This window comes from Patagioenas fasciata, chromosome 2 (assembly GCF_037038585.1).
Source record: "Patagioenas fasciata isolate bPatFas1 chromosome 2, bPatFas1.hap1, whole genome shotgun sequence".
NCBI lineage: Eukaryota > Metazoa > Chordata > Aves > Columbiformes > Columbidae > Patagioenas > Patagioenas fasciata.
The window spans coordinates 115,754,950-115,768,645 of NC_092521.1; the positions used below are offsets into that span (position 1 = coordinate 115,754,950).

The 13,696-nt window shown below is 37.1% G+C and overlaps 1 protein-coding gene across 50 annotated transcripts in view; it reads right to left on the reverse strand.

Moving 5' to 3' along the window:
- The window catches only part of CLASP2 (cytoplasmic linker associated protein 2), a 147,798-nt gene that overhangs the window by 77,707 nt on the left and 56,395 nt on the right, over nt 1-13,696 (reverse strand). For 41 of the 50 annotated variants that reach the window (XM_065833015.2, XM_065833010.2, XM_065833001.2 and 38 more), the window contains one exon: nt 10,744-10,890. In XM_065833015.2, the coding sequence (XP_065689087.1) occupies nt 10,744-10,890 (147 nt within the window). Of the gene's footprint in view, nt 1-10,743; nt 10,891-11,390; nt 11,608-13,696 lie in introns of those variants that run through there. The other 9 variants (XM_065833025.2, XM_065833023.2, XM_065833020.2 and 6 more) reach the window with 2 other exon arrangements.

The following is a 13,696-nucleotide window of genomic DNA, read 5'->3' on the forward strand; positions in this document are numbered from 1 at the left end:
AGTTACTGGTGCTTCATCATCTGAATTACCAGTTCAGAGATGGCAAGCGTGAATTTTATGACAATGATTCTGATAAAGCCCTATGTATAGACTGAATCTGAGTAGATCAGTAAGGAACCTTAATATCTTTCCAGGTACTATGAGAGGTATAAAACAGTACAGAATAACATATGTTCTTAGACACTTTTCACAATTTTGCTTCTGTAAAACATCAATCAAATGTTTGGGAAAGTAGCTGAAGATGGAGAACCTCTCAAAATTCCCTTCACGTTTTATATTACTGAGACACCTAAAGCAATTTCATCTATCGTATACACACGCATCTTGACATATTAACACAATTCGAGGTCCCTTCCAATCCCTAACATTCTGTGATTCTGTGAAAAAATGGTGGTCTTGCCTTCTTTCTATCAATGTTCTTATTTCCATGTTTGAAAGATTAATCTTTGGATTGTTATAGAAAAATTTCAATAAAAACCTCCCATAAGACAAGCAGAGAACTGTTCTTCAGTCTCAAATATCTGGATAAAGCACAAAAGTATTCTTTCATCAGGTGACTAAGAGACACTTGGTAAAGATGTCTTCAGGTCACCTGCTTAAGTCAGGAAAACATTTGAGAGCAACAAAGACAGAGCTCTTTCTCTAGTAAAAAACACTCTGATCAACAATAGACAAGGTGTTTTTTGCAAACAGGACAGATTTACCTTTAGATAGTTACACTGGTAAATCTTCTAGGACAGATACAATTAGACTAATTTAAATTAAATTATGTTAGTGCAGTAACTTCTACCAAGTTCAACTCGCAGCATAAATTACATCAGCCAATGCATAATTGTTCTGATGTAACTGTTATCATCACTTAATGGCTTTGCTATATAAGTTAAGAACCAGATCACACTGCTAATTGCCATAACTCTGCCAATAAAACTTACAGAAGACAAAACCATGAAAAACTGTAGTGATCTTAGTTCAGATAAAAATTTAAGTCAGCAGAATTCCAGCTGCCTAGTCCCTGCTTTCTGACAAAAAAAAAAAAAAAAAAAAAAAAACCAAACCAAAAACAAACAAAAAAACCCCACAAACAATTGCATCTGGAAACAAATAACTCCCCATCCTCAGAAACCTCTTTGTTGTTATAACTTGTGTATATTCCTAGTGCTTTTGCAAGCACACGCCTTGCCTACCAGAGAAACCTTACAAATAGAACTTAGGAAGCCACTGGGAGATCACCTTATTGAGCTGCTCAACACATCTGTCTGGTGGTAATAATAGTTATTAACTGCATAGAGAAGAAGAGGGAGAGGAACAGCAGAAGAAACATGTACCAGTCTCTTAAGCCATTGCAGCTCATGATTTATTAACTTAACCTAAAATGCCTTTGACAAAGACACTGGGCAAACAATTAGGATCAGTGAACCTAATTCAGTTGTTCCAACACAAGTAACTGGAGTTTTTCAAAATAGGTTTCATAAATAAAAAATATTTTTAAATCATCAGATAGGATAATAAACCCAAATAAGCCTTTTTTTTTGGCAGAATCTTAACTGGAAAAGCCTTCATGTTGTTTTAAATCAGCTTGGAAGACAATTCAAGTTATAATCAAGTGAACTTAGCAGAGTAGAAGAGCCTTAGCTGGAAAGCCCACTTTAAGGAAACTGACAGGTGAATTCTGTCTTGTTCAGCCCCAGTGATTGACATTCATTCTGAGCTGACTTGTCCACCTCAGCTCCTCCAATGCCAAAAGTCATTGTCCCTGAGGCAACCAGAAAGTCATTCAAGCTGAAACAGCTGCACAAACTGAACAAAATAGCAAAACACCTTCAAATACGCTCATAACACCTTCTGTTCCTTACTTCATCTGCCTATGTTAGAAACTTGGCAGATATGGTTAGAGAACTTTCCTGGAGATCCCATCTGCATTGCGCCTGCTTCATTAAGACATTCCTCCAACACGCCAGAAACACTGCACGTTGAAGTTTCCACCCAGCAAGTGAATGTGCTGCCTTTGAGGGTGGAGATCCTAAGCAGATCTCTCCAAACAACTACTTACCCTAGGAAAGAACAGGAACAGGAGGAGCTAAAAAAAATTAGAAGGGAGCTACACTTACAAGGAAAGTGGTGGCACAACGTGTTTAACTATGAAGTAGCACATCTCAGTCCTTGAGGTGTACCACATTAGTCAGGGACAAATACAGGATTTGTGTGCTAAGAGGAAGCAAACCACAATTTTTAGGTGGACTGAAGATCATTTCACCAGCATACATAACTTAAAATTTAGAGCTGCTCTTGAGGATAAAAATTCCTTTGGAATTGTGTATTGAATATTACACTCTCTAAGAAACCTAGTGAGTAGTATTTGAAGCTGATTCCTAATACTGAATGCAGTTTCAACAACTTTAGCCTCAATTCCTATGTAGCACAGTTTCACAGCTATAAAAGATTATGAATACTACCTCTTATTTTCACATGCACACTATGGAGATCAATTCACAGGCATTTGCAAAGCACACAGAAAATATGACAAGTACGCAACAACAAAATTAGTAGTGTTTTACTTAGTACAAGGTTTGGACAACATACATTAGATAAGACCAAACCTGCGGTGTGGAGAAAAACAAGCAGTTCCACGAGCAACAAGAATACAGATACCTCATCTCCTTTAGGCTTATCTCATAGTTGATTAACGTCTGTTTCAACTCAACTGGAAGCTCATTCAGTCATCTTTCATCCCATGCACAACATTCATGCTCATGTAGTAATCTTTCAAAGCACTCCTGTATTTTGTTTCTCTATTGGCACTGATTTTTCAGAAATATTAAAAAGGACATACATTTGAGACCCTGGCTCATTCGTCCAGTTTCAACAGGTGAGTTTTAAAATTATGCAAATTTTATAAGCACGACAGCATTAGTCTTATTTTCATTTTTTAATATAGCTTTCTTATAACCTAGTACTTATGTTTTACTTTAATTTGTTCCTAGTTTTACACCTGAATAGAGAAAATTGCACTAATTATTTTACATTACAGAAATTACTGTGAACAACCAGGAACAAACAGCTTATTTGTATCACCTATAATTTGTGTTGTAAAACAGACTGGTTTGGGATACTGTGAATTTTTTGGAGTTGTGGTGTAATAGCTGCAGAAAAATAGTATTTTCATTACTGTTGTCAGTTCTCTTTGGCTGTGCATTCTTTTCTGAAACAATTTAAACAGAATCTGTAGTAAGAATAAATAGAAATAACTGAATGTCATCGCAAATTACAGAGTTTTTACACATTTTATTCAACACATCTTTATATTTTACTTATAAAAATTCACTAGGGCAAGACAGAAGGTCAAAGTGATTTGATTTTAATGCACTGGTTTTCTCTTATATTTTTGAGAACAGTTATTTGTTAAAAGTAATATTTGCACCTTTGAAAATGCCCTATTCAAATTATAAAAATAATTTGCATCTTATGCTTCCATATTCCCTGCTTCTCTGTTTGAGATCATACAGAATTGTCCAAAGAAATGCAACTGGTTTTTTTAAGACACTCGCCACAAAGAGGACTCACACCTGCTACTCTGCAAAGCAACAAGGCACGAATATTTTGGAAGGGCTGTGTTTGCCCACTCTGTAACACAGGCACAGTCCATAAGGACTCGAAGTGGTGGGGGCAGCTGGTTTCAGACCAGCTTCCTCCTTCCTCTTCTTCCTTCTGGATTCACCCTCGTGAAAATATAAACCAATTGCTTCCCCTTCTTACTGCTTGAAAAAAATGAGTATTCAATGTTAGTGAAGTAAACAAGGGGTGGGTTGTCTGCCTTATTCCCATCACTGCCTGGTACAACCATGACTGCTAGTAAGATGTTTGGAACTACAACACAGGATAGAGATGTCAAAAGAAGGTTACACAGTGTGGTGAGCTCTTATCTTCAGACCTCTTAATTTCTGCTCCACTGTTACTCTCCTCCTATTTTATTCATTTTTAAGCTGACTTCTGCGCTGTGAGCCTTTTAAGAGAAGACTATCAGCACTGTACTTATACCAACATAATAAATCCTACAATCTAACTGAAGCTTCTAGAAGTCAGCACAAAATAAAGTAGTATGAACTATCTGCCAATGATCCTTGGGTGATGCATAGAAAATAGAGACACTAATGAACAGTAATTATGAAAAAAAATTATATACATATATATTCTTTGAAGGTATATGTATAGGTGTGCGTACATACATATATTTATAATTTATCGTGTTTACTTCTTTTCATTCAGAGTCCTCATTAAGGTTGATTTTCCAATCCACCTGCTGAGGCTGTCTGCAAAGGAAAGTGCTTGTTAGAGGAATGGAAACCTCAGCGACTGGACAAGCATTTATAAGGGCCAAGGAGAACAGATCACTGCGCATGCATGAGAAAACCCCTCTGGGGAGTGAACAACAACAATAAAACCCAATAAGTCTCAGAGAACGTGGAAAGCTGGAAGTCCTCCTACTTCCCTGAATTCTGGGTTAGGTTAAAATAGCAGTTCACAACTGCAGGACTGCAACCCAGCAATTGCAAGGGCAAGGATCTCTCAGGAAGGAAGTTAATTGACATTCACTGTGGGGACAAGGAAGCAAACAGGCATTCTTTAACAAATCCTCTGATGCAGACTCTGATACCCAAGGCTGATCTCAAAGGCTGCTCAGAAAGACAAAAATGCTGATTTCAGCTGGGATCTTGCAGCAAAATCCCTGAATTTTATAACCTAGAAACCAAGAAAGGAAGCAAGTGCCACAGAATGTCAGGAATGCTTTGCTGACCAAGATTATGTTAGAGCAGTTTTATATCATACAAAGGGCCAATACAGAACAATGAAAAAAAAATCCTATTTTACAAGACAATACTGCACTTTGGAAATCACTTAATAACAGCTAAACAAATAACAGAGGAAAAGACTCCTTAATGTCTTTTCTGCAGAATTCAAAAGTAAAAAATAAAAACCTGAAAAAGAACCTTGGGCATTGATTACCATGAAGCTTTTTATGTGCAAGTAAACACAGAACTGTCTTCATGAGTATGAAGACAATCAATAAAGCAAATGTAAGTTTACCCTGCTCCAAGTCCATTCACTAAAAATTTGTATTTACAGTTCCACAATTATTCAAAGCCCTTTTAACAAAAATGTTTAATTACAGTGCGTAGTTTCAAGAAGGTTAAGTTCACCTGGCTAAGTTTTCAGAAGGCAAATATCTATTTTACAGTACCACATTTGCCTGATGCAGAGCCTTTTGATTTAAACTGTTTCCTAGTAAAGCATCTGAACACTTCAAAATGTCTTCTGCTGGGAAATAGAGCCAACAGAAGCAAATCAGTACCATTTTAATACTTCTCAGCAAAGAGCTGTATTGCTGTTAATGAGAAGGAAAAGAAAGCATTATGATGCTGATAGAACACACTATAGAGAGAGACGCAAACTAAACAAAAACTTCCTGAACTTGGAAACAGCTTCCTGCACTTAAAAATGTGTTCCTGTAGTTAAGAAAAAACATGTATGGTGTTATTATCATTACGACAGCCTTCTTTCACCAAAACAGTTCACCCGGCTCACTCAAGTTACTTGATTTCTACCTAAAAGGAGATGTTATTCATGGTTTTTGACAAATCAAACTTTAGGAGGCCTGAGAGTTATTTCAAATAATGCCAGCGTCAAACTTCAAGCTGGCACAGTTACAGTCTTCATTGAGGACCAGATCATTGGAACAGTTTAAGAAGGCAACAGCACAATCTTTATATTGGGAAAAAAATGTGTTTTGCATGCACGCACTTTTTAAACAGAAAAAAAAAATAAAGCTATGTCCTTGAGGTTTCCCTTCATGTTCTTCACACTTGGCATCAACAACATTCTTACTCCAAAATAGCTTTTTGCACAGCAGCTACAATAATTCTGACATTGGAATTAATAACATCCCCCTTGCTGTTTTGTCACAGCATAGGTTGTTTCAAAAAGTGTAGTAATGTTAGCATAAGCCATGTGTAATAATGCTAGTAGGCCAATACACTATATTAATAGATTTTAAAAAGCCAACAAACCATAGGTAAGAACACGTGACACAGTATCTTCCCACTGAAGACAACTGCAAAAAGTAGGAAGTCCGCCTTTTTTCAAATTAAAACACTGAGAATGATGTTCCAGCCTTACAGAGCTTCTCATAAAACAGATCACGGAAAGTTAATACCAACTTCTGTCATGATCAGGCTTCATCAGTAAGCTTTTCTTCCAAATACCACATGGCTCTATTGAAGTAACACCACTTCTACATTTAATCAATTTGAAAGACTACTGACTTAAATTGTCGTGTTGTGAAAACAAAGGAGGTCAGTCTTCTTGCTGAGGTCTAGACTGAGGTTTCTAGGCCACAGAATAGTATACAAGCAAAAAATTCCCTAGAAGACTTGGAACAGGGAGCTCACATTTGCAAGAGAACCTGCCAAAGCCCTGTAAGAGATTTTGAACAGTGCATGGACAAGAATATAGCTCATTTGGCTAACATACTCAACTTACATCTTTTTCTACTGTAAATTATGGTGTCCCTTACAATCAAAAAGCTGCTTGCCATACTGCCAAGAAAAAGCCCAAGAGTATCAATTTCTAGAAGGGCAGAACACACATGGTCCACATTCTCAGTGAGAACACCTTAGAGCAAATGGATATTTCCAGAGGCTCTGCCACTTAAATGAAAAGCTGAAAAACAAGCATGTCAAAAGTTAAGTAGATCAGCTGTGCATTTCCTGGCAAAGGACTAACTCGGGAAAAGGTATTGACCACGGAATAAGAAATATGCCAAAGAAAGCACTGCTCCATTACGTTGAAGACCCATCACTTCTCATTCATCACAAGCAAGAAAGTCAAGTATCTGAACACCTCCCAGCAGTAAAGTCAGATGAGAAACAGACTGCTGGATTTCTTCCTCTGAGGGCAGTACACCTCCGAGGCTGCCTGCTCTGATTCTTCTCTGCCAAGCTGTCTTCTACAGGCTTAATCACACCTGTCAGCAAATGCACAAGTTCTACAAGCTCTCCCATCCCTACAGCTGACAGGAAAAGGTCTTGCACAGTCATTCCCAGCAGAAGGAGAGAAAATTCCAGCTCAAGTAAGACATTGCTATTGCTTATGTCCATACCTGTTTCACCTGACTTCCTGGACAATTTCGCATTTCCAGTGCCACCAAAGTGCATTTCCTACATTAAATGGAAAGTGCCCAACGCAGTGGAAAAAAAATATCTTTTTTCATATTGGATGGGTCCTTTCACTTGAACAGAGTGGTTCAGTGGTTAAATTATCCATTCCTTCACTAAGATAGATCTCCATGGAGTATATAATGAAAAGCCAAGCACACGCACATCTGAGCTATAATTCAGCAAATATGAGCATGAAAGCAAGCAAGCAGCATGACTAGGAAGTTTAATTTTCTTAGCCTCAAGACAGTATAGCCTTCACTCCCATTTGAAACTAGGAAAAAGCTGTAATTTCTTTATTGTTATCTACAGCTGATAGGAAAAGAGATATTTCTAAAGTAATATCCTAGGAAAAGGATGCCTGGAATGTAGAAGGCAGTTTAAATGAATGGAACTTGCAGTAATCTCAGCCTACGCTCAACACCACCTCTACTTGCACTAGCAATCCAGCCCAGTCACAGAAGACTGAAGAAAATGCAGTGAAAGACTGCTTCAGCTGTGGGTCACTGACGTGACTTTGGCGATTTTTGTGAAAAGGAAAGAAAAAGCAACACAGTTAATGGAGCTGCTGCTAATTCTTCCTACAAGGCTGACCTGCAACGTCTCAGTAAGCACACATATATATGAAAGAGTGTCAGAGAAGACTTGGGCAAGCAGGACCAACAAGTGGCTGAACCACAAGGTGAGCAGTTATGAACCTGTAATACCTGTTAGTGCTTATAAGGCAAGATGAAAGATGACATTCCCATTGATTACCAGCTTGGATTGCAATGGTCAGCAGAAGGATTTGGGACTGCAGGATATGGCAGAGCGTTAGTAAATCAGTAAGAATGGATAACTTCTGAAACCATATATTTGCTCCATAAAGATGGCAATTTTGAGCCTGGAGAAAAATCTCAGGTGTCCTTTAGGCACCAGCAGAACAGACTCTACTGCAAGTGGATGCAAAAAAGCATCGAGGTTTGTTTGTAGCCATAAAGATCCATGAAGTCTCAAGATAAGCAGAACAGGATGCCCTAAGTGGACTCTTCAAACACCATGGTTCTTTGTGAAATAAAGCTCTCTAAATGCAGCACTTTGCCCTGTAATGACAGTGTGATTCTAGACACTTGTCCTGTTCGCATACGTTTCTCTAGGAGCCGTCTCTGACCACTATCAGGTTGGGCAGTGGACTATACAAACCTCTGTGTGTGACCTGCTCATATGAATAATGTTATGGGAAACTCCTCACTTCTGGAAGAGACTATGACTTGATTGACTTGTCTAGGTAAGTCTCTCTCAGACAATACAGGCACTTAACATTTCAATCTGTTAGCAAGCTTGTTACTAGACAGAACTAGTTTAAACACTGGTATCCTTAAAAAAACCTAGAAGTATGGAGATGGAGAAAAACATTGAAAGATACAAATAATGAGCAGCAGGAGTAAAATGAAGACAAATACTAGCTGCTAAAAACGAAAATAGTGAAAACAGCCTTGCTGATCAATGGTGACACATGCAAAATGCTAAAAAGAAAAGACTGAGGGTCAACTTAAGGAAAACCTGAAGGGAAAAACACAATAAAAACTAATTAAACTAGAGAGCATATAGTTATATGTAATGAAAGAAATCTGTGCACAAGTAGATTAATAGAGCTCTAAAAGTTTCTCCCTGGTAGACAGAAAGAACAAAAAGTAGAGGTAGTCAAGAACAACTGAAGACTGGAAGACAAACTTCCACCTTCTAGCCATTTGGTGAAGAATACAAAGGCATAACATCTTTCCTACAAAACATTAAGGCAAAAATTCTCCATGGTCAAGCATCTGAGCAGTCTGCACAACCACGCCACAGATGCACATACAGACGAGCATTCCAAGAACAATTTAATCAACATTACAAAGGCCAGCCAAACACAGAGTCCAAAATTTTAAAAATTCCGACTACAGACATACTGATAGAATAAAAAAAAAAAAAAAGTGTGTGTATGGGGAGAACAGATGCATATATGAGCAGCTCTCAGTATAAAGCAAGGAATGACCAAAGGACCCTGGTTTTGGCGTGTTTAAATTTTGGCCTTATTCCATGTATTTATTCATTTTAATTTTTTGAAGTTTGGCAATGTAGGAAAAGAAGAAAATGTAATAATTTTGGGGGTTTTAATCTTCTTCACTACTAAATTTTTAGATAAACTGAAAAATTAGTCCAGTGGTTATTCTGTTTTTCTTTCCCCCGCTCTCCTACTTCCATGTTTTTACTGCACAGCATGTAACGTGAAAGTCTACACATAAAAACAATTTTACATGAAAAACCATCTATATTTAATAAATTCTTATTAAAAGAAGCACATCCTGAAAGAAACAGGAATCCTGAGCATTCAGTTCTGGTACTATATACATTAGTCTTGCTTGCAAAACCCATCATGCTCCAGGTTAAGGAAGATGATATTATTAGTATTTATTATTATTATTATTACACAATAAGTAATAAGAGTCAACTTCAGTATATAATTTCCTTTAGGAAGACTTTAGGTGTGACTTTCTGATTCATACTGCTATCAATTTTGAGTTATACTATAGTAGTGCTGATCCCACCCTATGGGAATCTTCAATTTATTAGGAATTCTGAAGATCACATTAGAAAAACGATTAATTGACAAAACATTAGCTGTATCTTACTAACATAAAAATACTTAAGGCAGTTTGTTCAGCATGTATGTCTTCTTTCAAATTGTATCAAATTTTATGTTGTATCAATAGGAAAATGAAAAAATTACTTACAAAAATCCCTTACTGAAATATTTTTTTTCATAAAAAAGCAATACTCGAGGCATGTTATATTTCAACCTAATTATATTTTTTTCTGATTGTGTACATGAACCATCAAAAAAGCTGTCACTTCCTTAGCAGTAAACAGTTGCTTTTGCTAGATTACCCCCGCCCTAAAATAATGCGGATTTCCATGTTCAAAGACTATAATTAGTAAGCATCACCATTATACTGCTTTGAAGTCTACCACATAAAAAAATCCTGGCAAGGGTTTTGGTCCTTGTTTTTTTATCTTTCACAACCAATTCCACAATACTCTGACAGTTTAAGGAATAATACAAGTCGTTCAAGTGTAATATACACCTCTGCTGAGGCATACGGTTGATGGCTTGTCCTTTCTAGCCACGTGAAACAGTGCAGACCTACAGTAAAAATGTCATCTACACAGACCTACTACAGAATTTCAGAGTGTACTTATAAATACAATACGTGATGTGTGGATTCCATCAGAGGCATCCATATATTCATTTTACCACCAAAACTGCTACCTCCAGATGTTAATTTTATCTATAATGAGATGCCTTTGTAAGCTAAATGTATGTTCACAAAAACCAACATGCACGCACCTTTACATATGAAAAATTACGTAAAACAGGGTTCCTTACTGTTTTCAGCTCTGCAAAAATACTGCAGTCATGAATTAAACATCACCTACCAAAGTTCTCTGTTTTGTGCCTGCTCTGGCAAGGTTTCTGGGAACACCGATTAGAATGTTAATAGCTTTACATTACCTCCAACCTTAGGCCCACCGGCTGATCCTGGCTTTCTTGCACTGTTTGAAGGATTTCCTGGCTTTTTAGGTGCCGGAACCTTGAAGGCTGAAGCAGCTGATGATGGCCTATTTCCATCCACTGACTCTTCATCATCAAAGCTTTTGTCTAGAAAAGGATACATTAAATAAAAATACAACTATTAGAATAGATGTATATTTATTTCCTAATTGCTATTCTGCTCCATATTTCACAGAAATTCACAAAACGGATGCATAAAAACAAATATTTATCACTTTGTCCTCTGCCTCTGACCTAGGAATAAAAAGACAGTGAGAAATAAACAACATTTTCTACATGCTAAGCTCTTATAAAATATTGTTTTGCCTTCACAATTAATTAACTGTAAAACCGGGCATAAAAATGAATTCCACACATTCATCCCCACAAAGGCAAAATATCTTCTCAGAGATCGAATATTTTTGCCCGTTTCTGAATATTTTTCCCAAAGGAAAGCCCTTATTTTTTATCATTGCAGTCTACCAAAGACAAATGCTTCTCCCTTTTCTCCTTTTACTCATGCATGCATTTTCTGCTACACATCCTCCCACAATGTGTCTAACCAACACTCCCTGTCTCTTTCCTTCCACCCAGATTTTTCAACTTACAATCACAGATCCTCTTGCAGATCAGCCGCCTCATTCCTCTGATAGCTCTTCGATCCCCTCACCCTAGGATGGACCCAGCACCTCACATGGCCACACACAGTAAAATTCTCAATACTAATCAAAGATTCGATCAAAAACTGCTCGCAAACACCCTGGATCCACCACTGAGATTTGTGCCGGCATCTTTCTCTCCCTTCCCCGCACTCGGTGCCGCACAACCAATGAGCTGCAAGGTGACATCATCTGCTGGGAGCCACCGCCAGAGGAAAAGGTAAAAATTCTCCATGCAAATAAATTCATTCCCACACACCCTTATTTGCCACTATTCTGATCCTTCATTAAAAAAAAAAAAAAAAAAAAATTAAGATGGGCAGACAGTACTCTGGGGGTTTGCACTCCTCTTTTCTACAATTTCAGGTTTGTGGTTTTTTAATCAAGAAAGAAATTAATCTCTAGTGACTAAATAAAAGTCTCGATACAAAATATTCAGCCTTCAAAAAAAAAAAAAAAGAAAAACCACAACCCAACATGTTCCAACAGTAGAATGTAAGGGTTCCTCAATCCGTCTAGGGAAGAAGGATTTATCTATAAGCTTGAGCACAGAAACCTATCAGCCTATGGTTCCTATAATAAATAAAATGGGCGAGGCTGAGACACAGCTGCATTACAGTAATGAAAGACCAATTTAGCATATTACCTGCTCTAAAACCTGGCATTTCCAAAAAAGAAATTAAATTAATTGCAAAGCTTTGTTATTTCTGGAATGGTGACTATTTACCCTTTGCTTATTCAGAACTCGCTCCCAGTGAAATGTCAACTATTTTTAATAATACAGCCTCCCAAAGGAATGCAGCTTTCATTAAAAGGGTAAAGCAAGGTTTTGTCCAACAGTGTTTGCAGCACCAAATATTAGAACACCCCACATTTAACACACCCAAGACCACTGCTGCTATAGTTGGTACATTTTTCTACCATTACTGAAAGGTGTGTGTTGCACTAACTAACCTTCACGATTAAAGAAGTAACAAACCACCACAAGAAATATCTGGGTGCACACTAACATTTTTCACTAACGTTATTTCCTTCTCTCCCACAAACACTGATTTTTAAGAGAACCTTGCTAAGAATAATTGTGTTTGGATATGTAAACCCTCGGAACGGGAGAAAAGGCATCAGGCTCCCCACCACCATCCCGTGAGTTGCCATGGAAACAGCACTCCCGCTCAGCATAGGGGCTGAGGCAGAACACATTTGGATTCCTGCTGCTTTTACTCTTGGTATCTTAAATAGAACCAGACATCAAAGATTTTTGAAACAGGGGAAACCACTAATCCAAATGCCAGACTAAGTGCAATGAACTAAACACTGCAATACAAGTGTAGATAGTAATGGTTAATATCTGGGATACCTGCAACAGTACAGGTAATTTTAAAACCGCATTAAGAAATACCTTGTAGATTTTTAAATAGCATGAACAGATCAACATTGACACATGAATATGCTATCATAAAAACCGATTAAAAGTGAAAACATGTTTTTCAAATAAAAATTGTTTGATTGCTGCATTTTTACGTTTCATAACAAACAGGCTAGACTTTCATGTTACTATCCAACAGCAGCACTACAATGCAGCACTGATATGCAAATACTGCACTTAAAAAAAAGTTATTTGCAGTACAATCTTAAAAATAGTAAGCACTTACTTGCTCACTAATGCAAGACCTCCTAATCAACAAAAACATAAACATCCCCAAACAGTTTACTTTGGGAACCAAAGGCTCAGTTAAATTACTTTTATTGTTACCAAGCTATTCATTCCAAAGGAGTATAGAAGATGGAGAATCGCAGAAGTTACTGCTCAACCCCAAAATACACAAATAGAATTTCAGAAAAATGCAAAGGTAAACACTACACAACATGTCAGTAGCTGGGAAATTATAGGACAATATATTAAACAGTGGTCTCTGTAATACTAATTACTTTGCCTAATGAATATACTTCCCATACATTTAAAAGATTGTTAACACTGGATTAAAAACCTACACTATGAAATAGTTTCATACAGTCCAAATAAAACCTAGGTTTTAAAAGAAACTATTTTTTTCTTTAAATGCATAAATATTTTTGAGAGAAATAGAATGGATCTTAACCACTGATACATGAATGTTCTTAACTAGACTTTTGATTATAGATGTTAGATTGAAAATTTACAGTCACTGAAAGTGTTCCATAATTATAGTACAGTATCATAGAAGCATAAAATTAATGGGTGAAAAAGACCTGTTTTAATCCTATTAAGGCTAAAT